Source organism: Rhamphochromis sp. 'chilingali' (genome assembly GCF_963969265.1).
Source record: "Rhamphochromis sp. 'chilingali' genome assembly, chromosome: 19".
In the NCBI taxonomy this organism is placed as follows: domain Eukaryota; kingdom Metazoa; phylum Chordata; class Actinopteri; order Cichliformes; family Cichlidae; genus Rhamphochromis; species Rhamphochromis sp. 'chilingali'.
Genome location: NC_137946.1, coordinates 15775321 through 15801077, shown reverse-complemented (window position 1 = coordinate 15801077; position 25757 = coordinate 15775321). Strand labels below are relative to the sequence as shown.

Here is a 25757-nt window from a genome sequence, read left to right as displayed (position 1 = left end):
CAGGGTCAGTTCAAGTGGCTGCCCCTCCGTGAACTTGGTTCTGCTGGAGGTTTCTTCCTGTAAAAGGAGAGCTTTTCCTTCCCACTGTCGCCAAGTGCTAATTGTTGGGGTTTTCTATGTGTTATTGTAGGGTTCTTACCTTACAGTATAAAGCACCTTGAGGAGGTTGTTCTTGTGATCTGGCGGTATATCAATAAAATTGAATTGACTGTGAAGCACAAATATGCTGTATTTATTTAAATTTCTTTCTCTCTCTTTTTTTTTAGTATACACACTTCTGTAGTCCCCCTTAATCTGGACATAACTGTTGAAAGTGTCATCTATTTCACATGCTATCCGATGGTTAAGTGATGACGTGACAAATCCTACTTCCGGGCCTAAAGTAGTCTGCGTTTAGGGTTGCCAACCGTCCCTTAAAATACGGAATCGTCCCGTATTTCGAAACAAAAGTACACGTCCCGTATTGAGCTAATAAGGGACGCACTTTGTCCCGTAATACAGTGAGAATCAAAAGTAGTCTATAAATGTTTATGGAATTAACACTTTGTTTGAAAACATAATTCCCAGCCCCTCTCCTGCTTTGTGACCAATGAGCTGACAGCACACTTATGACAATTCGAGTATGACAATTCAGATTACCGCTCATTTCATTGGTCGAGGAAAGGTCGCTTGCGGAGAAAATACCGGAAGACAACAGATGACCACAACAAGAAGCATGGCCAACAGGGGAACAAACGCCGACTCTGCGGTGCAAGTCTCGGATGACAGTACACCTAAAGCTGGGCAAACACTGTGCGATTTTTTTCAGTCACGTTATTCAGCTCCTGCTCAAACTGCACGATTGACTCGCAGGGGTTAGAAGTTCGTAGGTCACGATGCAGAGTCTCACACTATACCGCCCGATGCTCTGATGGGACCTGAGTGCTCACACTGTGCCTCCATAACATGAAGGTTATAACAGAAAATCTGTCGCTCGCTCTCTCTGTCTTTCACTCACACAGACACACCACTACCATCAACTTTGCTAAATTGCTAATGAAAAACATTGATCAGGCAGCTGTGATTGAGCAGCAGTGTAAATCCAACTATTTTCACGGTTGTTGTGGTTGTGATAATTTTGTGATGCCACATCGAAAAGGCTCGGATGAGCTTTCCAAAGTTCTACAAGTTGTGCCTCCATCGCTTGTGTCCAGATCACACGCTGCACAGCCGTGCTGCGCCGTCTTTTTCACCAACGTTTACGTTTGCGCGTGAGCAGTGTGAGCGGCTGTGGTGAGAACCTCACGAGCGATTGATGATCGGGAGCTGGTCGTGAGGTGTTAATCACTTCTCGTTACCCCACGTATACTACACGACGCACGATGAAGGCCAAAATCGGTCCGATCACTCAAAAATCGGCTCAAAATGGGCCAAAAATCGCACAGTGTGAGCCCAGCATTAGAGCAGCAATGTTTGTTCCCCTCAGAGAAAGGGAAGAATGGGAAAAGGAAAACACCTGGCTGGAAAAAGTTAATATGGGCATGTGCAGTGAATATCAGCGCTATGTGGCCAGAAGTGTGATAATATAATTTATTTTGTGTAATAAACAACTGCAAGGATAGATGATTACAACAAATTGATGACTAATACATAAAAGTAATACATAGATGAATAATGATGATGAGTTATGATGCGTAATCATGGGAACAAGCGGGTTTACAAACAGGAGCAGCTGATTAGCATTAGAAAAGCTGAAATAATACCTCAACTGAAGCCAATTGTACTAAATGCACTAAATGTGCACTGTTACAAGAATATTTTTCTTTCTATTGTTTTCTATTATTTTAAGTTAAGCAGGACAGAGTGCTTTTAAAGAAAGATTTACTTATATTCTCAAAAGTTAAGCATGACAGGCTTCTGTTTAAGAAAGAGACCTGTTTTACTGTGTTAATGTTGTCATTTTGAGCTAAAAATAAATGGCTAAATGATCATTTGTTTCACATGTGTTCATATCACAAAGAATAGAATATGCATCTACTTAAATCAACTTCAAGTCAAATGGTTAAAAAAATAATTTCACACACAAAAAAAGAGCTAGAAAATTCACCACACTGGGAAGGGTGAAGACAACTGGGTCGCCCGGCCCTGGCCACGAGGTGTCCCTTATTTATTTTTCAGGGAGTTGGCAACCCTATCTGCGTTTAATATGGCTTTTGTGTTGTTAACATGTTTAATGTTTTGTATTTTCTTCTATTTAATCTCAAAAAGCTCCTAAAACAGTCAGTGATCACTGTTGACCTCCCTCGGCTTTTATTACCGCTAATCATTTATTTAAGCTCAGTTTTTAAAACCTTAGAATGTAACTGCAGCCCAGCCCATGCAGCAGTATATGAATGACTAACCTCGTATTGTGGATGGATTATCTCAGTTGTTCTCCTGGCTGAAGTTTGGTCCTTTTACAGCATCCTGCCATGCGATTACATTTGTTCCTGACCACCGAGAACACTCACGTTAACTTTTATCGAGTGGGAAAAAAGTTAGCTTGTTTATATTATGCTAACATAGCTGTGTTGCTAGCGGTCACATAGCACATCATTATATACCAGCTAGCCCAACTTCAGTAACCCTACAAACGTCACTGCTGTTTAGCTTTCTGTCTTCATTTATGTTGGAAGTGATAGCAGAGCTGTACGTTTTCATTTGTTTCCAAAACCCGGCAGTCAGGACATGCTATATTGTATTTAGATAGAAGCTAGCGAGCTAACTCCCTGCTAACTTCTAACTCCGTTAAATGTCATAAATTCCGTTTTCATGGATGCCTGGATGTTAAACTCAATTGTTACACCTGGTAGAGCAGAACGCTGATCATTTTATTAAAGATGAAAGACTTTAGACAGTTTTTCAACGCTTAGTAATGCCATAGTTATCGTTTGATATATGGACCTGCAGCAGAGTTTAGGTCCAGACACGGCTAGTGACGTCAGACTGAACAAGGAGACGACTAAGCTCCAGTTACATCAGTGCAAGTAAACAAACAATATATATAAGAAGAGTAAGAAAATAAATATACACTTTAGGACTAGGGATAAAGGGATCAATAACAATTTAAAATTTACAGTTTGATGATTTAAAGTCTCACACACAACCGAAAGGGGAGGAGGGGGCGGCTGCTTCCAAATAGAGCGCATTTCATTCATAATGATGTAAATCCAAGCCCATTATGTATTCATGATTTGAATCCTGGGTTGTGTGAAATCTCAGAAATGCACCCTAGACAAAGTGAATCTGTGAAAGGTGTGTTAGATCATGTTGTGGTGATCCTTGGGTTGAGGGATGGGTGTTCATACTGCAGTACAAAATTAAAACCAATGGAAGATGGACAAGAAAAGTTCAAAGCCATCAGGTCCTCAGTTTAGAAAAAAGAGAAAAGAAGAGGAGGAGAAACGAGCAAAAGATACAGGTAAGCAGATGTGTCATTGGATAATGGCAGGTCATCCTGAAACAATCAGAATCAAAATACTTTATTAATCCCTAAGGAAATTATGTGGATTACAGTTGCTCCAAGAAGAAATGGTAAAAATAGTAACAGTAACGGACTAAACTCCAAACAATATATTATATTACAGATTTTAATATTAATTAGTCATTGTCAATTGTTGATTTGTTCTGTTCTCATTGTATGACGAATTATGATGGCTGTTTGGTAGCCGTTTGCATACTATGCATACTCTCTCTCTCTCTTCATATGTGTGTGTGTGTGTGTGTGTACAACAGCTTTATGTTAATGTACAAATATGTTTATGTGGTTTCCATGGTTTTTGCATCTTCTTTAAGTGCGCGTCATTCCATCTCGGATTTGGACAAGACTGGTAAGCTCTCAACTTGCTCTCCGTCTGATATGATCAGGGTTTTTTGTGTGTTTTCTTGAGGTTTTGCGACGCTGCGTGTTAAAGGCCTAGCAGCCGTCATTTAGCCAATGTGAGCCACTCTGTAAGAGCAGGTGGGAGGGAACAGCTGCTTCTGTTGTAAACGTGCTTCCGACTTGGAAATTTCCTCGGTCGAGTGGGTTATCTGGCATTTCCCCTCTTGAGTTTTCTAAACACTAATTTTTGTCGATATTTTAAGTTTGTTAGTTGGACAGAGTTAAATTAGATGTCGAAAGTTACTCTTGTCTACTGGTGTTTGTTATTTAAAAGGAATCTGACAAGATGATTCAAATAAAAACAAACGGTCAAAAACTAATATTTGGCTCTCACTTATGCTAGTCTGTTTTTGAATGTAAACAAATCATCCAATCTAACACAATTTCTGATACTTGTTTGCTGAAAGTTTAGGCGATGGTATGAGGGCAGTGTTTAATATAGCGTTATTTAACTATAAGCTATAAGAGACTTAGAGCTTTTTATTGTCATTGTGCAGTTTTTTGCACAGCGAAATTGGGTATAATCTGTTAATGTGGCTTTTGTATTTAGTTGTTGTTGTCCAAACTCACTGTACTGCTACCTAACCAGTGTAGGATTGATGTAGTATTTAAGTTTTCTTTCCCTTTCCCTTTTTCCAAAATAACAATGAGTTGTTGTTGTTTTTTTTGTTTTGTTTTCAGTTCATAAACGTATGTGTCTATGTTCCTAATGCAGCTATGAACAATGACCATAGTTGACAGATCTTCAGAAAAGTCTGACCACGAGTCAGCCGGACTCGGACCTGGAGCTGCTGTGTACAACAGTACACCCTCCTCTGAGGACCAGCCCAAGGACCAAGGGGCTGGTCCTCAGAGTACACCCTCCTCTGAGGACCAGCCCAAGGACCAAGGTCAGAGCAAAGCCTGGCTTTTTTTCAAAATGTCTTTTTAAGCTGTTTGAAGATTTTTATTGTCAGACAGAATAGTTTTCCAACCAGTTTTAGCAAATATGGAACCACACTTTTTAGCCATTATTTACCCATATTTGTCAGAATTGGTTTTAGTAACGTACAGCTAATCTTTTTGCTTCTGCTTTCACACAAGTTTGACAACTGCTTTTGTGGGTGTTGTGTTGCTGCTTCCCTTCTCCGTTCATTCATCCAGTTATGTAATGCATCCAGCTTTGCATGATCAGTCACTTCAGCTCGTGATGCAATTGCTGTTTTTATATAAAGACCGGCAGCCCAACTTGTTTAGCAGAAACAAAGGAGAAGGCAAATTGTCCTATCTTTCTTCCTGAGGCTGTTTAGGAGTTTTTCACAGTGGCCAGAATCACATTATATAACTGTTAATAGTTGTAGCTATTACTGTGATGTCCTGACATGACTTTGCCATGTGCCAGTGTGTGGTTGTATAAGTAAGGTGGCATTAAATTATCTCCTTTTTAAAATGTATTGAAACAGATTTTTAGTAATAATTGTGGCTCTGTGTGTCAGTGATCAGCAGTGGCGATGGAATTGACTTGCCCCAGAAGGTGCTGTTCTCACCAGATCGGCTCAGCCTAAATTGGGCCCAGGTTCACCTCATTGGTGCAGGCCTCCAGAACATGGGGAACACCTGCTTCCTCAACTCAGCCCTGCAGTGTCTCAGCTACACCCCTCCTTTAGCAAACTACATGCTGACGCGGGAGCACTCCAAAACATGTAAGTTTATTTCACCAACAGTGGTGTTACGCAGTCCTGCGCTGATTCTCACATTGTATCACTCCTTACTCACTCAGTATTTTGTCTCTGTCTCTGCTGCAGGTCATGAGCCAGGGTTCTGTATGATGTGTACCATGCAAAACCACATCATTCAGGTTTTTACCAACTCTGGGAATGTCATTAAGCCCATTGGTGTACTCAATGAGCTTGGGTGTAAGTGGATGACTGTTGTTGCTGTGCTCTGTGCAAAGTGTTTACCTATATTTTAATGATAGGAGGCGCTGTGTGACTGTTTACCTTTTGTAATTTTGGAGGGAAATAATCTGGAGGGATTTTGAATTCTGTTTTTAAATAAGTGTAAACTTGCATTTAACTGTGGTATCCTTTACAATAATTCACCTCCTGCTTTGTTTTTTGGTTCTGTTTTTCCTCGTTCCCCTCACACAGGGATTGCAAACCACTTCTGCTATGGAAGCCAGGAAGATGCTCATGAATTCCTGCGGTGCACAGTGGATGCTATGCAAAGGTCCTGCTTACCTGGAACCAAGTGAGTGTCATTTTACATTGCATGCATTCTAAACAAGTTAAACACACAAAAATATTTTTACTTGGGCTTGACAGTGTTTGCTTTTTATTATGTAGTAAGATCCATAATTAGCTACGTAGAGGTAACACCGTGACAGTAGGAGAATATGAAATAAATCCTTTATCCTGTTTTTCAGGAAGTGCAGTTTATACTAGTTCCTTTTAACTATTAATGCTTCAATTGCTGAGAGTATTTTTCAGAAATGCAGATTCCTCAGTCTCTTGCCTGACTGACACCTCAGTTTACATACTAGGCAAGCCACTTGATATAATACCTCATTATTATATCAAGTTTTTTAATGAACTTGACTGCTCCAACACAGAAAGTATTCTTACACTGGGTGTGGTAGCTTGTTTTGGTAACAGGGCTTGAAAAGATCAGAAGCGGCTTAAACGTGTAGTAAAACAGGTGTCTGGGATTATGGCAGAGAGCTGCCAGACTTAGTGTCTAGTATAGATTTCTTCTGAGGCAACAGGGTAAGCAGTGTGAGCAGGAGCACTCAACCCCTCAGGTCATCTCTTATTCACCCTAATGGCATTAGTGCTATTATTGCAGCAGCAAAATTCAGAAAATCCAGGTTTTTCTATGTGTTACTATAGAGCTTCGAAGTCTATGTGCACATTTAACCAAAACTACACGTTTAACAGATGCACTGGGCTGAGTGTTGTGCTTCTTGTTAGACTCCTAAAAATAATTTATTAATTCATTTATTTTTTTAAGAACCTAAAGTGTCAATTCTCATCAAATCAATTCTTCCCGTGTAGCAGCAGATGGCCTCTTAAGTAATTAATCGTGCTCCAATTCCTCCTATTGTCTTTTCTGCTACTTGAATACTGTAAAGTGATTGTCTGGTTCCAAAATGCTAAAAAATAAATGGTCAGTCAGTTAACTGTTGCACTGTCCTTATTAGTTAACTTTTGTGCTTTATCTTTTTATTATAGATTGGACAGGCAAACGCAGGCAACCTCTTTCATCCATCAAGTGTTTGGCGGGTACCTAAGATCCAGAGGTAAGTCACTGTTTTTTAAGGTTTGATTTATTTTTCTTTTATTTGTCTTTTTATGTCTTACAGCTTGTGTGATACTCATAGCACTGATTTCTGTTTCAGTTAAATGTTTAAACTGCAAAGCTGTCTCAGATACATTTGACCCTTTTCTGGATATCACTCTGGAAATTAAGGTAATTGGACAACATTCAAAGTGACGTTGCTACTATGTATTCTCTGCATTATGGAGTGTGAGGTTTTTCCTCTCTCTCTCTGTTCATATAGACTGCTCCAAATGTCTCCAAAGCTCTGGAGCAGTTTGTCAAGCCAGAACAGCTGGGTGGCGAAAATGCTTATAAATGCACCAAGTAAGTCAAATCAAATCAAATCAAATCAAATCAAATCACTTTTTATTGTCACATCACATGTGCAGGCACACTGGCACAGCACATGCGAGTGAAATTCTTGTGTGCGAGCCCCACAAGCAACAGAGATGTGCAAACACAACAACACAAACGAGCAAAATACAAGAATGGCCAACCTGAAACTAATAAATATATGTACAATATATAATAGTGTATGCATTTCTGGATGTGTATACTAAATATTTTCCTACGTGTGTGTGTGTGTGTGTGTGTGTGTGTGTGTGTGTATACACATTTTTACAAATTAAATAGTAAAAAAATAAAATAAAATAATAATAATAATAATAATAATAAAATATATAAAATATACAGAGTTGAATATGTGCAAAGAGATGCCAAACCATGATGAGTTTTAGTGTTTAGGTGTGATTTTTGTCAACAAGCTGAATGTTTGTTTCCTTCAGGTGCAACAAAATGGTAACGGCCTCAAAAAGATTTACAATCCATCGCAGCGCCAATGTGCTCACCATCTCACTCAAACGCTTTGCAGACTTCAGTGGAGGCAAAATCACAAAGGCAAATGGCCAATAGTGTCTGCTTAAGTCATAAAGATACATGACAGATGCTTTGTTTTATTATAAAACAGGATATTTGCATGTAATGTTTGAATTTTTTTGTTTGGTGGTCATCAGGATGTGAAGTATTTGGAGCATCTGGATCTGCGGCCCTTCATGTCGCAGTCCCACGGGGAGCCCCAGCTCTACAGGCTGTATGCTGTGCTGGTTCACTCTGGATTGAGTTGTCATACTGGACACTATTTCTGCTATATTAAGGTACTGGCTGTGCCCGAATCTGTTTGAATGCTGCTGTTGCGTAGTACAAACAAACAAACACCATAAACAACACATTTCAGCAGAAAACTACTTTGTATGCATTGAAAGAAAGAAAAAAAAGACCCCTATATAACCATAAGATTCTTCTTTTTAGCTCAAATTCAATTCAGAAACTGAATCTGCTGTGTCACATCTCTCTCATTCTGTCTCACAGGCCAGCAATGAGCAGTGGTTTCAGATGAATGACTCGTCCGTGTCAGTCAGTGACATTAGCACTGTTCTCAACCAGCAGGCCTATGTCCTCTTCTACATCAAGTGAGTAAACATCGGTATTTTTAAACATTCTAGGCTTATTCCTTCAGTAGAACTTTTCCCATCATTATTTAATAATGTAGACATGTTTATTCTCACTTTTCTTGTAGAAAATGTATTATTATAACCTAATGTTATAATGTTGATGCTTTGTCATGGTTAATATTCTTTTTTCCATGTCATCAGGTGCACAGATGTGGGAAAAACTGGGGACTACAGCCACTTGAACCATAACGCTGGCATATCTGGTCAGGCATCTCCCCAGCCGGTGGTGAGCCCAGGCACCATCGCCACCATGCCTCACAACAGTGTTGGCTTCATAGGTCCCCAGCTGCCACCACACATGAACAAGGTACTTCCTCACCTGAGGGTACTGATAATGTTGTTGTTTTTGTTAAACCCAGTGTTTCATGCAAAATACATTTGTACCTTTCAATTGTGTCTGTTTGAAAAGAATGAAATGATATCATATATTCCTTATTGGCCTACATTTGTACAAAATTCCAAATTATATACACAAAGTCATAGAAATCACTGCTCCAATTGGTCATCATGATTTTAATATTCTCTTTTTCCATAACAATGAAATACGCCTTGGACAAATATGACACGTCAATATTTCATTAGTGTTGTCACATCACATCCTGTAAGCATCGTCTGTCTGTGTCCTTTCTCTGGAAATTAATATTTCCAGCCAATATAGGCAATCCATCAACATGGCTGGAGAGTTGGTAGTTATATACAGTCTGTATAAGTGTGGTTAATCCAATGAAGATTTGTAAGGAGATGGCAGTTACTGTGAATTTACAGCAGTTACACAGTGATTAGTAATAAACAGAGCCAGTGAGAGTGAGTGGATATAAGAAAGTCAGTGACTCAGGTGTGTCGATTGGTTCTGTTTGTGAGACTGGAGGAGACGTAGAAATCTTTTGTTTTAAATCTTAGTTAGGAAGATTCCTGTTTGAAAACAAGCACTTTTTGTGAGAAATACAAGAAGTACATCTGCAGAAAGCACACAGTTACATTCTGTCCATCATGTGGACAAAATCGAAAATGTTGAGCATTGAAAAACTGAGAACGTTGGGCAAGTTCAAAATACGTGTTTGTAAGAACAAAAAACCAAATTGTTCCTAAAATAGTTATGGAAAGTCACTGTTGTATGTCTGTGTTCTACATGTTTATCTGATGGAAAATAAAGGTGCTATTGTTTTATTGCAGTTTCTTGACAATTCTGAGTGGATTTACACAGTATGGGTCAAAATGACCCGCAACAAAATCAATGTCACTTTTTTGTTTTTCAACATAATACAAGGGTTAATTTCCAAAACTTCCATATGATCTTCAATTTGTAGCAGATCCACTATCACACAGCAGCTGGAGCAGTTTCAAATGGAGGTCAGTCCACTGCTGCCACCTGTGGCCAAGTACCAAGCCTACCATAGCCTACTACTAGATTAACTTGCTATGATGACATTGAGTAGAGGCTGAGTGGCTGCACTTACCCCTGGTACATCCAAATCTACCCACAAACATGTTGAAAGATGCAATGGCAGCAATGTGGCTTGTCAACACTGAAAACAATCAGTAAGCAAAGACAACAGGGATCACTTTTTTCTGTTTATTTAGCACCCACAACATTTGTAGTCGCCTTCTGCACAGGGGAAGTCCACACACACTGTGTGGTACCATTTTCCACAGAAGGTGCATTCAATCTACAAGACTGAATGAGAAAGTCAGGGTCATTGTCTGACTGTTTGACTGGGGCGATCGTGGCTCAAGAGTTGGGAGTTCGCCTTGTAATCGGAAGGTTGCCGGTTCGAGCCCCGGCTTGGACAGTCTCGGTCGTTGTGTCCTTGGGCAAGACACCTCACCCGTTGCCTACTGGTGGTGGTCAGAGGGCCCGGTGGCGCCAGTGTCCGGCAGCCTCGCCTCTGTCAGTGTGCCCCAGGGTGGCTGTGGCTACAATGTAGCTTGCCATCACCAGTGTGTGAATGTGTGCGTGAATGGGTGGATGACTGGATATGTAAAGCGCTTTGGGGTCCTTAGGGACTAGTAAAGCGCTATATAAATACAGGCCATTTACTGTTTATTACTAATCACTGTGTAACTGCTGTACATTCACAGTAACTGCCATCTCCTTACAAATGTTTATTAGATTAACCACACTTATACAGACTGTATATAACAACCAACTCTAAAATGTTTGTTCGCAGAGAAAAGACACAGACTACGGTAACGACATGTGATGTTACAAAACTAGTGAAATATTAGTGTCATTTCATTCATTTCAAAGGTTTATTTGCATGACGCACAAACAGACACAATTGAAAGGTACAAATGTATTGTGCATGAAACGAATTCAGACGTGCTGCAGATGTGTGTCACAAGTTGATCTGGCTGTAGGCTGTGGCACTTGGCCAGTGGTGGCACTGGTTGACTCGAGTCCATGTTAGTGCACACAAAGTAAACTGCTCGCTTTAGTTGTGAAGCAAAAACGCTGAATTCGGAGAAACAAACCGTGTGAGGGGAACGATAACGACAACAAGAGTCTCCCGATCGTTTACTCTTGTTGTCCTGTGAACAACATCGGCATGGTGTTAATTGTTTGCTGTTTTCGCGATCGCGTCGCGCATGAGGATAACCCTAGGTAAACTCGCCACATTTTTAAACATTTTGTTGTTCAACAGCATCAAGACTGACGGAGTGTGTTTGAGATAACCTCACAAGTGTCACAGATGACACATTTGGCGTTTTTTTGCTAGTCTGTAGGTAGCAGCTCCTGAAACGGAAGTCTGCCACACATCTGTTCGACTAACGCCAGTTGATCTAAACGCCAGTAGATCTAAACGCCAGTAGATCTGGAACACCGGCAGCCTCGCCTCTGTCAGTGCGCCTCAGGGCGGCTGTGGCTACAATTTAGCTTGCCATCACCAGTGTGTGTGAATGGGTGGATGACTGAACGTGTAAAGTGCTTTGGGGTCCTTAGGGACTAAGTAAAGCGCTATACAAATACAGGCCATTTACTTAATGCTGAAATCTAATCTATTGTATTAAATGGGTATGCTTGTAGTTTGGGTAATTTTGTTATGTCAACAAGTTCTGTTTTAAAACTTAATCTCTTGTTAACTGTTCAGATTGCTGAGGTGATTGATGATCGACCTGAGGAAGTGAAACAGATGGAAGTTTTTAGGACCAGCAACAGATGGAAAGCAATTGGAGGTAAATAAGAAGTCACAGAAGTAGGGGGGGATTTGTGCAATATTAAGTTAAGACTGTTGTTTACTATAGTTTTACTTCCTCTCCTAAAAGTGGATCAAAATGATGACACAGAGGAAGGAAATGGAAAAGAACATCAAAATACAGAGGCTGGCTCATTAAGCAGAGGTCGACATGACTCACCCGAGTTGTCTTCAAAGAGAAGAGGACAGGATTCTCCTGTCAAAAAGACCCGGCATGACTCTCCAGACATCTCTCCACCAAAGAGAAGTCGGAAGTACTCTCCGGATGTCTCTCCTCACAGGACTAGACCTCACGACTCTCCAGATGTCTCTCCTCCCAGGAGAAGACGTCATGACTCTCCAGATGTCTCTCCTCCCAGGACTAGACCTCATGACTCTCCAGATGTCTCTCCTCCCAAGAGAAGACGCCACGACTCTCCAGATGTCTCTCCTCCCAGGACTAGACCTCACGACTCTCCAGATGTCTCTCCTCCCAGGAGAAGACGTCATGACTCTCCAGATGTCTCTCCTCCCAGGACTAGACCTCACGACTCTCCAGATGTCTCTCCTCCCAGGAGAAGACGTCATGACTCTCCAGATGTCTCTCCTCCCAGGACAAGACGTCACGACTCTCCTGATGTCTCTCCTCCCAGGACTAGACCTCATGACTCTCCAGATGTCTCTCCTCCCAAGAGAAGACGTCACGACTCTCCTGTTGTCTCTCCTCCCAAGAGAAGACGTCATGACTCTCCAGATGTCTCTCCTCACAGGACTAGACCTCACGACTCTCCAGATGTCTCTCCTCCCAGGAGAAGACGTCACGACTCTCCAGATGTCTCTCCTCCCAGGAGAAGACGTCACGACTCTCCTGATGTCTCTCCTCACAGGACTAGACCTCACGACTCTCCAGATGTCTCTCCTCCCAGGAGAAGACGTCATGACTCTCCAGATGTCTCTCCTCCCAGGACTAGACATCACAACTCTCCAGATGTCTCTCCTCCCAAGAGAAGACGTCACGACTCTCCTGATGTCTCTCCTCCCAGGAGAAGACGTCATGACTCTCCAGATGTCTCTCCTCCCAAGAGAAGACGTCACGACTCTCCAGATGTCTCTCCTCCCAGGAGAAGACGCCATGACTCCCCAGACTTGTCACCACCAAGACAGTGTTCAGGAAAGTCAGAAAAAATGCAAAGTAAAGGTGAGTGATCCATTTAAATTGTAAAGTGGAATCTGGTGTGGCATATGAATAAAAGTAAAAAGCAGAGACCCATTTAACATGAGTTTTGAATTGAAATTTATTTTAAAGACATAGCTTGATCTAATAATAAATCTTTAATTTTTGTTCAAAAGGCATTACAAAATGAAAATTAACAAATTAACTGTGTCTTTGTCAGATTCAGCCTCCAACAAAAGCAAGCTCAGCTCATCCTTGTTAAGTAAAAAACGCTCACCGGATCCTCATCGGTCAGCGGTGGCTAAGAAGGGTCAGAATAGACATGATTCAGACTCGGATCCGTCTCCCCCGAGGAAAAGGCCCCTGAAGGGAAACGCCTCAGACTCCGACCAATCTCCCCCAAGGAGGCCCTCAAAAACTAAACGGGGCTCAGACTCTGACCAGTCTCCACCCAGGGGGCAGCCACCGAGTGGAAGGGACTCGGATGGAGATTTGTCACCACCTCGTAGGCCAGGCCAGTCACAGGTAAGCAGACTGTGTTGGAACAAAGATTAATGTCAAATCTGATTTCACTCAAATGTTATATTTTTCAATTGTCTTTTTTTTTTTTATAACCAGGGCCAAAGGATGCTATCTGGTGGAAAGGCAGGCCTGGTTTCTGTGGACATTCTAAGGAAAGAGCAAAAGGAGAACAGACGCAGAGAAAAACACAATCAGCCACTTGAAGGTTTCATCAACTTTTCTCTCTTAAGATTTTTTTACACCCATTGATTGAAGAGCTTCATACAGCTTTGCATCTCATTTCAGCTTATCATCTATATTGTCGTATTTTATTTAGTCCTAAAATTAAATAATGAAGTTTCTACATACTTACCCATTCATCCCCTTTGACCAGATGAATCGCGTAACGCTCAGACGATTTTCAGAGACAAAAGTGGCAAAAGGAGGGATCTGGATTCAGAGAGAAATGAACAGAAAAAGAAAGCTGGTGAAAAAGCGGCAACAGACAAGAAATACGCTCAGTGGGGAAAAGGGTAAATGTGCATGATCATTTCAAATATCACAGTTTATGTGATTATATCCACATAAAAAATTATAAAAGTGGTTCAATGGTTTATGTTAAAATGTATGTATAGGTTGGCACAGATCCAGATGCATCACCAGAAACTTAAGGAAGCGCTGCGCGAAGCCCTTAAGCCACTTGAGGATCTTGACCGCATGTTGAGAGAACAGGAAAGAGAAGGCGATCCTATGGCTGCAATGCTCAGGCGTAAAAAGGACCGTGGCACAAAAACACAAGATGTTTAACATTACATATGTTTTATTTTATTTATGACTTTATTTTATTTCACCAGGTCAATCCTTGTAAGAAGCTTTTAAATAGCAGCAGTTTTGCTTTTGCTACTGTTTGTATTTTTATTTATTTGTATGTTTGTTTTGATTTTTGTAGAGAAACCTCGATATAAAGGCCCTGCTCCACCTCCAAACCGGTTCAATATTCCACCGGGGGCTGGGACGGAGTTGACAGGTAGAGTTTGTGCATCGGTGACAGAGGAAAACTGTTGAGGACAGAACTGTAGTTTAATATTGAATGTTTTTAATACACACATCAGTTTGTCATTTTGCACATTAATGGTAAAGAAATTGTGATCATTTTTTTCCACGTCTATATTAAATTTGCGCCTAATTGAATGGATTGTCTTTGGCCTTTTAGCTTGTCGTATCATAATTAATAGGGTTATTTTATTTGTGTCTTGCAGGTCAAATGGTTTTGAACAGAAACGCTACCAGAGGATAAAAAGGCTGTGCAGGAAGCGGCCTATAAATGGAGTGTGGAGGATATGTAAAGGCTTTCAGAAAATGATGAATCTGGAGCAGAGCTAAAGAGCACACCTGCTCAACCTTTATGTATAATTGTTATGCTGTTAGAACAACAAGACTAGATGCATCTACGCAGCAAAAGTTCTTTTTTAAATAAACTACATAGAAGAATTTGTTTCACCTTTCCAAACCCTTTTGATACTGTACCATGTGTATCAGATGGAACTGTACAGAAAAATGAAGTGAAGCATGTTCACAATTTTTGTAAGAAGTTATTCACCGTGGAGCAGAAGCTGTTGTGGTTTCAGTGTTTTATTAAAGAATGTTTTTGTAATGCATTGTCCCAAGAGTGTTCAGGCACCTGTAACTTGGATAGCATTTGACATTCAGTCTTTTTAGATAATTTTATACACTTACCACCCATTTTATTAGGCAACAGTAACTCAAATAACCGCTTGTTACAACCAACATATTTTGGTCCTGGACATAGAAATAGAGACATGTCCCTCATGACTCCAAAATGAAACGTAGTGCACAGCAACCAAATGCTGAAAGAGAGTGTCCACAGCTGACTGTCGATGGTATGGTATAGCTGTGAGGGTTTTGTGTACAAGATAAATGCACATTTGAGAGTTCTGTGGTGTAGCTAAAAAAGACTGACCTACAGAGATGTGAAAAAAGCGGCATTCAAATAAGTCATTCCTTGCCATATTAATCAGGGAGTACATACACTGACAGGATGCTGTGACTCTCACAGTGAGGGAATCAGGTTGGGCTCTAATATTTTTTCTAGCGTGTGTGTGTGTGTGTGTGTGTGTGTGTATACACATTTTTACAAATTAAATAGTAAAAAAAAAATAATAATAATAATAATAATAATAAAATATATAAAATATACAGAGTTGAATATGTGCAAAACAAGTGGCATTTATATACAGTGTGGAGTGCATAATGTTGAAGTTCCAGTAGTGAAGCTGAGGTGTCTATGACGTGTTCAGCAGTCTGATGGCCTGGTGGAAGAAGCTGTCTCTCAGTCTGCTGGTACGGGACCGGATGCTGCAGAGCCTCCTTCCTGATGGAAGCAGTCTGAACAGTTTATGGCTGGGGTGACTGGAGTCCTTGATGATCCTCCCCGCTTTCCTCAGGCAGCGCTTCCTGTAGATGTCTTGGAGGGAGGGAAGCTCACCTCCAATTATCCGTTCAGAGCACCGCACTACTCGCTGGAGAGCTTTGCAGTTGTAGGCGGTGCTGTTGCCATACCAGGTGGTGATGCATCCAGTGAGGATGCTCTCAATGGCACAGTGATAGAAGGTCCTGAGGATCCGGGGGCTCATGCCGAATCTTTTCAGTCTCCTGAGAAAGAAGAGGCGCTGCTGCGCCTTCTTCACTGTTTTGTTTGTGTGTACTGACCACGTAAGATCCTCAGCCAGATGTACTCCAAGGAACCGGAAGCTGCTCACTCTCTCCACAGCAGCGCCGTTGATGGTGATGGGGGTGTGTACTTCTCTGCACCTCCGGAAGTCCACTATCAACTCCTTTGTCTTTGCGACGTTGAGGGTGAGATGGTTGTCTTGACACCAGTGGGTCAGGGCGCTGACCTCCTCCCTGTAAGCCGTCTCATCACCGTTGGTGATAAGACCCACCACTGTAGTGTCGTCCGCAAACTTCACAATGATGTTGGAGCTGTTAGTGGCTGTGCAGTCGTAGGTGTAGAGTGAGTACAGGAGAGGGCTCAGTACACACCCCTGTGGAGCACCAGTGTTCAGTGTGATGGGGGATGAGGTGATGCTGCCCAGTCTGACCACCTGGCGTCTGTCAGACAGGAAGCTAAGGATCCAGCTGCAGAGGGAGCTGCTCAGTCCTAGATCCTGCAGTTTCCTGTCCAGCTTCGAGGGAACGATGGTATTGAATGCTGAGCTGTAATCTACAAACAGCATCCTCACATACGTGTCTCTCTTCTCCAGGTGTGACAGGGCAGTGTGTAGTGTCAGGGCTATGGCATCATCAGTGGACCTGTTGTGGCGGTATGCAAACTGTAGAGGGTCCAGTGAGTCGGGTAGTGCAGAGCAGATGAAGTCCCTGACCAGCTACTCAGCTCTTACTCAGCCATCTGATCCTCGGTCCTGCCCAGTGAGGTCAATCAGCTTTCGGTTATGGGTCACTGGGTGGATTCTTAAACTGTGCACAAGTATTTCTGAAGTCATCAATATGAAAGATGACGGGAAATGAATCTCTTATTTCATTAAAAGGTAATTCTCTAATGTACCAGAAAAAAACAAGAGGTAGAACCAACTTTTATTTCCAAGTATGTTCTGAGTAGTAAGCTGTCAATTGTAGTGTTATTTATACGAAGAGACAATGAAGTTAGTGCAAACACATATACGTCAAACACACTGAAAACTGAGGCTTTTTTCCACTGGTTTGTGTTTATTACTGTATGATTATTGGGAATACATGCTGGGACAAGACAAATTTCAAGCATTTGTTAAATATGACTTTGACATTTAATATTAATCATGCATGTATGCAAACATGCAAGATGATTTCCACTGCCACTTAGAAGTCATGCTTAGCTGGTCTTTGCCTTCCACCGTACCCGACATTCACGATGGGCCAGCCTGGGTAAGTCTCTCTTTGGACCGTGCTGAAGTTGATCCTGTGAATCAGAAGAATCAGAGCACGCAGACACAGAGTAGCTGCTCCCTACATGAAGGACACTGTGATGATGATAAACCTGCTCTCACCTGAACGCAGGGTTAATGCCAATGTTGTCAGGCTGCGGGAAAGCAGGTGTCCGCCTCCTGTGGCAGGAGGATGGGGGAGGGAAGTCTTTCTGATACTGAGACTGCATCTGGGCTGTTTCCTGTTCGTTTTTTGCTGCTGCTGACATGTGATCACGGTTGCCTTCTTGCTCATTCCCTCTCACTTCTCTGTCCTCGCGTCTGTTTCCTCTTCCTGTTTATCATGAGGATGCAGGAGGAGAATGGTGAGATTCCTGTTGTGTGTTACAGCCTGCTGAAGGGTAATCAGAACTTTGCTAAAGGCAGAATTTCATCAACAGTAATCACACTTTCCATAAATAAACTTTCTTACTTTCTTGATCATACTACATGTATTACACTATTTGCTTTTTTCATTTTAATCTTGAGAGAATAATACTTTATACATAAATGAGATGAAATGTTCTTATGAATATAAATCATTTGCTTTGGATGTCGCAGAGCTGTGTGAAGGACACGGGAACACATACACAAATAATTACTGCTGAGGGCAATCCAATCCTGTGTCTGTGAGTAAGAGTGGCAGGAATTTCACTGCACAGCAGAGAAAACAATATCACTCCTCCAGATGCTCTGTGTCTATAACAGCATTTTCACATTTAACCTTATATGGTCTTTCTTATGTTCTATTTGAGGTATTAAATACTTTATTACAGTGTTTTTCAGTTTAATGGCAGTGTAGGGTTTTTTTTTTAATCTAAGCTTTAATCACAAAATCACCTTTATAATCTCTACCATCTCTGCCTTCTCACTCATAGCACACTGCCCAAACCATTTCCAAGACACACACATGCACTGAACAGAAAGCCACAGCCTTGCGTGCACTGTGCCATCATAAATGAGTCTTATCTTTATACAGACATGATGAGTTTACTCTCTAGGGTGAGCCAAGTCTGTTGACCTTTGCCTGGATCTTGGTCTGGGATAGGCCTGAAGCAGAAAGCCTCACGTGATGTGGTCTCCATCTTAGCAGGTGTGTCCGGGTAGAGGAGGAATCCTAAAAAGGGTGAAACGTAGACTGTTGACTCTTGTTCCCCTTTTTTAACCCACTACTTTGGAGTGATTCCAGTTAAATCAAATCAAATCAAATCACTTTTATTGTCACATCACATGTGCAGGTACATTGGTACAGCACATGTGAGTGAAATTCTTGTGTGCGAGCTTCACAAGCAACAGAGTTGTGCAAAATACAATAATGTAAACAAGCAAAACACAAGAATGGCTACATCTGAAACTAATAAATATATGTACAATATATAATAGTATATGCATTTCTGGATGTGTATACTAAATATTTTCCTACGTGTGTGTGTGTGTGTGTGTGTGTGTGTGTGTGTGTGTGTGTGTGTGTGTGTGTGTGTGTGTGTGTGTGTGTGTGTGTACACATATTTTACAAGTTTCACAGTTTCTGAAATCTTTCCAGTTAGGTCTCTTTTTCACAGCTTGTTTACTTTGCATATAAATTCTATAAAATATGCTTAATGACAGTGACAATTAATCATTCACACAGACCTGATTTTTGTGACAACAAAACAAAGTTTTATTTCTGTCTGTTTATTTAGTGATGTGCACCGAGATTAAAGCGAGATCAGAAATAATGACGGTAATTTTGAATCCTTTTGTTATTTCTTGACTAGGACATTGTTTCTATTTCTGTTTTACTCTTTTCAGTTTTTGAACTTTCTTTCTTTTTTTCCTTTGCCACTGAGCTTTTTTTACAAACACTAATTTAGATGATTAAAGCTGACAGTGGAGGATTTGAGAGCATAAGTAACTTTATCTGTTGCTGGTATGAAGGAGCAGCAGGACTTTACCTGCCACTGTTGGTGGTTCGCCCCTGTAGGGCCTACTGCGCAGAAAGAATTCGTGGTGGCGACGTGGTTGCTGCAGGCTGGCATTTTCAAAGAACATTTTGTCTGCTGGTTCCTGGATCACTGGCATCACCCGATGTTCTAAATCTTTGGTGTCTGCTCCTAAAAAAGTTTTAGAAAAGATGCATTAAAAAGTAAGACAAAAAAACTATCAGAATTTAATTTAAAAAAAAAACTACCAAATCCAAGAATAATAACTATGAAATTTAAAATGGAGGGCATTGTGACTGTAATGCTTACCTTCCTTTAAAAAAACACATAAGCTTTCTGCCGTGTTACCCTCTACTTCCTATATTTCTCTGCACTGTGAGTGTTTGTGTGCCCGCTTATACAAAGAGCTTCTTAAAGCTTGTTTACTGCAGTAGTCATGGTGTTCTGTTGTTCACCGGTGGCTGGCAGATAGAGCAGTAACCAGCTGGGACAATAAAGCAGATGAAGTACCAGAATGCTGAAACTTTGGTCCGTGAGTTCAGTCAGACAGGTTTAAAAGGGAATATGCTCCAAAATGAGAATTTTTATAAGTAATATTATTAAAATAAAGGCTGGATGACCATTTTTTAAAAACTGATTCAACTAGGTAATAAGTAAACTAGAAAGTTGGCCAGAGACTCCATTCTCCACTAAAGCCAACGATCTGTTTTTGAATTTAAAATAAAAGTGATCTGGATTCGCTTCACCTGTCCACCAAGCTTGACTTGGTAGTTTGTCTTGCTGACAGACAGGCATAAAATATCACCACCCGTAAGCTAGAAGTGCCGAGCTAAGCCTTGTTTCCAAAGTTAATGCGTTTAAATGTCTTGCAAGGGTGGCTGCACAGTACCAAGTGTGATGATGGCAAAATAAATTTGACCACAGCAGTGTTAAGTGACACACCAAGCCAAGAAAGGAATGGGAAAAAAGAAGGGGGGAAGAGAAAATGACAAGTTTCCCATTCAGTAGTTACCCTGGGGCATTTGGCTAGAACTCAGCAATGTTCCCTGCGTCTTTGACATGAATCCAGCATTACTTTTTTCACATTAGAGGGCTTGTTTGAGCCTGCACTTTTCAGCAGGTAGTCTTATATTTATGGAAAAACTCTTAAGTGATGCAATCCTTTTTAAGGTATTTTTTTGTTTATTGTAAATTCCTCACAAGCTTGCAAATCACTTACTATAATATATGACAACAATAATCTGAGGTGTTGGCGGAAGATGTCATTTTAAACCCTATTTGTCTGAGACTTTTACCACTATGTTGTGCATTTTCAGTATGTGAGTGTTATTTTTTTTATCCTTTTTATCCAATTTCCCCCAATTTTTATCCGTTGTTCTCCTAACCCACATACTGAGTATGTCTCGGTACAAGGTCTACCGAACCTCTGAATCTCGTGGTGCTTCTTTTTGTTTTTCGAATGTTTTTTTTTTTTTAAAGGGAGAGAGCGGCATGACAAAACTAATTTCAAAAAACAAAAACCCTCTGCATCTGGTGAAGAAAGTTAAAATTACAGAGTGAATCTTAGGCTTCACAAATGGGAACGAAGATGAAAATGAAAGCTGGGAAATGTTCTCAAGTCTTTCCAGGGTTAACATGGAGGTATCAGTCAGCAAAGCTCTGTTCCCACCACTGCACTCATCACCCCCCACACCACCCTCCCTCCCTCCCCTTGCACAAATAACTCCATTAGTTTCACGGCTCACAGTGGGATCAAAGAAAGAAATACAGTAAAACATTGCATCGTTTTTTTCAAAAATGAAAGAAAGTTCAAACACTGAAAAGAGTAAAACAGAAATAGAAACAATGTCCTAGTCAAGAAATAACAAAAGGATTCAAAATTACCGTCATTATTTCTGATCTCGCTTTAATCTCGGTGCACATCACTAAATAAACAGACAGAAATAAAACTTTGTTTTGTTGTCACAAAAATCAGGTCTGTGTGAATGATTAATTGTCACTGCCATTACGCATATTTTATAGAATTTATATGCAAAGTAAACAAGCTGTGAAAAAGAGACCTAACTGGAAAGATTTCAGAAACTGTGAACAGCGTTGGGCTACATGTTCTGTGCTAACTGGAATCACTCCAAAGTAGTGGGTTTAAAAAAGGGGAACAAGAGTCAACAGTCTACATTTCACCCTTTTTAGGATTCCTCCTCTACCCGGACACACCTGCTAAGATGGAGACCACATCACGTGAGGCTTTCTGCTTCAGGCCTATCCCAGACCAAGATCCAGGCAAAGGTCAACAGACTTGGCTCACCCTAGAGAGTAAACTCATCATGTCTGTATAAAGATAAGACTCATTTATGATGGCACAGTGCACGCAAGGCTGTGGCTTTCTGTTCAGTGCATGTGTGTGTCTTGGAAATGGTTTGGGCAGTGTGCTATGAGTGAGAAGGCAGAGATGGTAGAGATTATAAAGGTGATTTTGTGATTAAAGCTTAGATTAAAAAAAAAAACCCTACACTGCCATTAAACTGAAAAACACTGTAATAAAGTATTTAATACCTCAAATAGAACATAAGAAAGACCATATAAGGTTAAATGTGAAAATGCTGTTATAGACACAGAGCATCTGGAGGAGTGATATTGTTTTCTCTGCTGTGCAGTGAAATTCCTGCCACTCTTACTCACAGACACAGGATTGGATTGCCCTCAGCAGTAATTATTTGTGTATGTGTTCCCGTGTCCTTCACACAGCTCTGCGACATCCAAAGCAAATGATTTATATTCATAAGAACATTTCATCTCATTTATGTATAAAGTATTATTCTCTCAAGATTAAAATGAAAAAAGCAAATAGTGTAATACATGTAGTATGATCAAGAAAGTAAGAAAGTTTATTTATGGAAAGTGTGATTACTGTTGATGAAATTCTGCCTTTAGCAAAGTTCTGATTACCCTTCAGCAGGCTGTAACACACAACAGGAATCTCACCATTCTCCTCCTGCATCCTCATGATAAACAGGAAGAGGAAACAGACGCGAGGACAGAGAAGTGAGAGGGAATGAGCAAGAAGGCAACCGTGATCACATGTCAGCAGCAGCAAAAAACGAACAGGAAACAGCCCAGATGCAGTCTCAGTATCAGAAAGACTTCCCTCCCCCATCCTCCTGCCACAGGAGGCGGACACCTGCTTTCCCGCAGCCTGACAACATTGGCATCAACCCTGCGTTCAGGTGAGAGCAGGTTTATCATCATCACAGTGTCCTTCATGTAGGGAGCAGCTACTCTGTGTCTGCGTGCTCTGATTCTTCTGATTCACAGGATCAACTTCAGCACGGTCCAAAGAGAGACTTACCCAGGCTGGCCCATCGTGAATGTCGGGTACGGTGGAAGGCAAAGACCAGCTAAGCATGACTTCTAAGTGGCAGTGGAAATCATCTTGCATGTTTGCATACATGCATGATTAATATTAAATGTCAAAGTCATATTTAACAAATGCTTGAAATTTGTCTTGTCCCAGCATGTATTCCCAATAATCATACAGTAATAAACACAAACCAGTGGAAAAAAGCCTCAGTTTTCAGTGTGTTTGACGTATATGTGTTTGCACTAACTTCATTGTCTCTTCGTATAAATAACACTACAATTGACAGCTTACTACTCAGAACATACTTGGAAATAAAAGTCAGTTCTGCCTCTTGTTTTTTTCTGGTACATTAGAGAATTACCTTTTAATGAAATAAGAGATTCATTTCCCGTCATCTTTCATATTGATGACTTCAGAAATACTTGTGCACAGTTTAAGAATCCACCCAGTGACCCATAACCGAAAGCTGATTGACCTCACTGGGCAGGACCGAGGATCAGATGGCTGAGTAAGAGCTGAGTAAGCATTTGATTCAAATTCCTGAGTTGCATGTATATGGAAAAAGGAGTAAATGTGTTTGAATACTGAGTTTTCTTCCCTCAAGTATAAATCTTGCACAACACATCATTACCAACTCTGAAAACAGGGGTCACATGAGGCTACACTGGAAAACTACCCAACTTGGGAAATCTTAAACATGTTGCAACACTTTGACAAACAGTAACACCTTAGATTTCAAAACAATGACGAATTTTATTGTTTATGATATAATCTGATTTACATTTTTTAAAAAGAAATGGGGCTGACAATGTGCTCTTAAACTTATGCTTTTTTAAAAACAAAACAAAACTGCAAACTCATTTTACATTGCGAGTCACATATAGCCTTTGACATTGAGTGGGCCGGACCAGCGAAACTTCCCTTTCTGTCAGTGAAAAGAAGTTTAACTATGCATTTAATCCCTGGAATATCTTAATATCAGAAAAAGAAATGCAGTTTTGTTTGTCTCAGTTTATCTACATGATAAACAACATTCTGTAGTAAATGGGGAAAAAAGTCTGTTGGGACTTAAATTGCAAGAAATAAAATTTGAATTGTATATGTGGGGTAATAATATTTATGATAACTGTATAAAAGTACAGTTCCGATTTCCCAAAGCAATCCAATTGGACTCTTAAGCAGTGATTCTGGCTGCTGGCGCTCATGTTTGACATGATGGATGTAAGTCTCATTTGGCTGGACACCACCCGTATTGTAATTTTTTCGCTAGAATAAAGAGTTGTAAAAAAAAAAAAAAACCCCCAACAAAACACAACAACCCTACTTTGTCATTCCTGAGACTTCCCTGAGAAGAACTGAATATGACAGCCACAGGCAGAGTCCTGATTACCATACAGTACAATCTGAAGAATATCAGCATACAAAAAAGTAACCTTTCACACAAACAGTTATCCAAGTCACACACTCATTCACTGTCCTCCTTTGAAAGCTGAAGTGCTGAAGTGCAGCCACATGCTTCATCTCCGGTCCCGGTGCCTGCTCCTGTCTCCGTGCCTGCGGTCATCCCACTCTCGGCCTCTGTCCCGGTCATCTCTCCTTCCTCTGTTGCCCCACTCTGCTGTTCTGTGTCGGTCCCGATCGTCTCTGGCTCTCCCGCTTGGTCTGTCCCACTCCCTCCCTCCACCACCACCACCTCGTTCCTGCACCGGGTCTACCCCGAGATTGATGGGTTTACGGAAAGGCCTGTCCCTGCCGCCGAACCGCAGCTGTCCGGATTCCTTTTTCCCTCCAAGCCCGCCGCCGAGCCGCCGCGGCACCCATCCTTTAAGAGTCCTCTCTTGCTCAAAATCCACGAACACTTCATGCTGGTCGACCACCAGCTTGTTGGCGTCCCGGCGGGCCCGGACCACAGATCGCTCCTCTTTGTACTCAATGAAGGCATATCCTTTGGAGAAACCCGTGACAATGTCCCGGACCAGCCGGAGCCGCTGGATGTCTCCGTACTTAGAGAACACTTTGTGTAGTTTATCTTCGGTGGTCTGTGGGTTCAAGCGGGACACAAAAAGCGTGAGCAGTGGGTCTCCAACGACGCCTTTGTTGGGCTTGTACCGGGCACCCATGGCCCTCCAGACCGCTCGATCATGGGGTTCCACGTCTGTGCCGTCGATGCTACCAGCTTTCAGCGGGTCGTACACCTTCGCTATCGGACTCCAGTCAGCCATTTTAAACTAGAACGATGGCACAGGAGACTGGCGGGCTTTACAAACAGTTTTCAGGGCTAATATTTCTCTGCATTAGTCGCCAATTACGCGTTAAACCACACCAGTACCGCTGAATCTATTCACTCTTCCAAGTGCATCAACAAAAACATTCCGTAATGAAACGGGGTCCAGTGTGTCACATTTTAAAGTCCCCCTACTCGCCCGACTAAGGATACTAGAGTTCCGCTGTGCTAAGATACTTAGACCAACTTAAAACTTAAATTAAAAATAGATAACGTAGATTAATTATAGCATCAGTCGACAAATTTGCAAGTATGAAGTAAGGTTAATTATTATTAATAATAAATAATACTTTTTATAAAAATAAAAAGTTTATAAATAAAACTTTTTATTCATTGCACAATACTGTCACTTTTTAAAAAAAAAAAAATAATAATTTTATATAATTACACCATAATCAATAGCATAGATAGTGACAGATTAAAGGCAATAGCATTGTTGTGTTATTAAGCCATTGGTCTAGCATGTGCAACCAGGACACCGATTCCTTGATTCTACAAATCATTCTTCCATAATTCTTTTTGACAGTGCTGGTGGAAAGTGCCTTAAAACTTTTACAGATGTTAGACTGAATCGGACATTGCTAGAAAAAATATTAGAGCCCAACCTGATTCCCTCACTGTGAGAGTCACAGCATCCTGTCAGTGTATGTACTCCC

At 41.1% G+C, this 25757-nt stretch overlaps 4 protein-coding genes across 6 annotated transcripts; 2 read left to right on the top strand and 2 right to left on the bottom strand.

Annotated features, from left to right (window-relative positions):
- The first annotated feature begins 661 nt into the window (after positions 1-661).
- Positions 662-15211, top strand: LOC308387134 (uncharacterized protein). Its single transcript, XM_080867032.1, has 21 exons — positions 662-3439; positions 3814-3848; positions 4617-4791; positions 5377-5583; positions 5686-5796; positions 6031-6130; positions 7111-7178; positions 7278-7348; positions 7440-7522; positions 7984-8095; positions 8212-8352; positions 8567-8667; positions 8851-9016; positions 11799-11883; positions 11974-12309; positions 12403-13080; positions 13277-13581; positions 13675-13783; positions 13952-14090; positions 14193-14584; positions 14817-15211. Exons 3-20 carry the CDS (start codon positions 4626-4628, stop codon positions 14362-14364), a joined length of 3150 nt encoding a protein of 1049 aa, XP_080723158.1. The 5' UTR covers positions 662-3439; positions 3814-3848; positions 4617-4625; the 3' UTR covers positions 14365-14584; positions 14817-15211.
- Positions 15212-16915: 1704 nt separating this feature from the next.
- On the bottom strand, positions 16916-20179 carry LOC308386819 (uncharacterized protein). Of its 2 annotated transcripts, none has more exons than XM_080866619.1 (6): positions 19769-20179; positions 19472-19630; positions 18532-18654; positions 17622-17832; positions 17474-17533; positions 16916-17055 (listed from the first exon to the last, which is right to left on the bottom strand). In XM_080866619.1, the coding sequence occupies exons 2-6, from the start codon at positions 19596-19598 to the stop codon at positions 16980-16982; spliced, it is 597 nt and encodes a 198-aa protein (XP_080722745.1). In that variant the 5' UTR covers positions 19599-19630; positions 19769-20179; the 3' UTR covers positions 16916-16979. The 2 variants fall into 2 exon arrangements, with proteins under 2 accessions (XP_080722745.1, XP_080722746.1); XM_080866620.1 differs by having other exon boundaries at positions 18559-18654; positions 19769-20108.
- A 1467-nt stretch (positions 20180-21646) lies between these two features.
- On the top strand, positions 21647-23402 carry LOC308387361 (uncharacterized protein). Of its 2 annotated transcripts, none has more exons than XM_080867344.1 (3): positions 21647-21745; positions 22473-22683; positions 22772-23402. In XM_080867344.1, exons 1-3 carry the CDS (start codon positions 21682-21684, stop codon positions 22869-22871), a joined length of 375 nt encoding a protein of 124 aa, XP_080723470.1. In that variant the 5' UTR covers positions 21647-21681; the 3' UTR covers positions 22872-23402. The 2 variants fall into 2 exon arrangements, with proteins under 2 accessions (XP_080723470.1, XP_080723469.1); XM_080867343.1 differs by having other exon boundaries at positions 21647-21772.
- Positions 23403-24100: 698 nt separating this feature from the next.
- On the bottom strand, positions 24101-25212 carry LOC308387360 (U11/U12 small nuclear ribonucleoprotein 35 kDa protein-like). The gene has a single exon (XM_080867342.1). It carries the CDS (start codon positions 25037-25039, stop codon positions 24335-24337), a length of 705 nt encoding a protein of 234 aa, XP_080723468.1. The 5' UTR covers positions 25040-25212; the 3' UTR covers positions 24101-24334.
- Positions 25213-25757: the final 545 nt, after the last annotated feature.

Coding starts and splice junctions, on each gene's coding strand:
- LOC308387134 (XM_080867032.1), top strand. CDS start 4,626: ATGACCATAGTTGACAGATCTTCAGAAAAGTCTGACCACGAGTCAGCC. Junction 5,584..5,685: donor GCGGGAGCACTCCAAAACAT/GTAAGTTTATTT, acceptor TCTCTGCTGCAG/GTCATGAGCCAGGGTTCTGT. Junction 13,784..13,951: donor ACACAATCAGCCACTTGAAG/GTTTCATCAACT, acceptor CCCTTTGACCAG/ATGAATCGCGTAACGCTCAG.
- LOC308386819 (XM_080866619.1), bottom strand. CDS start 19,598: ATGCCAGTGATCCAGGAACCAGCAGACAAAATGTTCTTTGAAAATGCC. Junction 18,655..19,471: donor CGAACCACCAACAGTGGCAG/GTAAAGTCCTGC, acceptor CACCCTTTTTAG/GATTCCTCCTCTACCCGGAC. Junction 17,833..18,531: donor GACTTGGCTCACCCTAGAGA/GTAAACTCATCA, acceptor CATGATAAACAG/GAAGAGGAAACAGACGCGAG.
- LOC308387361 (XM_080867343.1), top strand. CDS start 21,682: ATGGAGACCACATCACGTGAGGCTTTCTGCTTCAGGCCTATCCCAGAC. Junction 21,773..22,472: donor GACTTGGCTCACCCTAGAGA/GTAAACTCATCA, acceptor CATGATAAACAG/GAAGAGGAAACAGACGCGAG. Junction 22,684..22,771: donor GGCATCAACCCTGCGTTCAG/GTGAGAGCAGGT, acceptor TCTGATTCACAG/GATCAACTTCAGCACGGTCC.
- LOC308387360 (XM_080867342.1), bottom strand. CDS start 25,039: ATGGCTGACTGGAGTCCGATAGCGAAGGTGTACGACCCGCTGAAAGCT.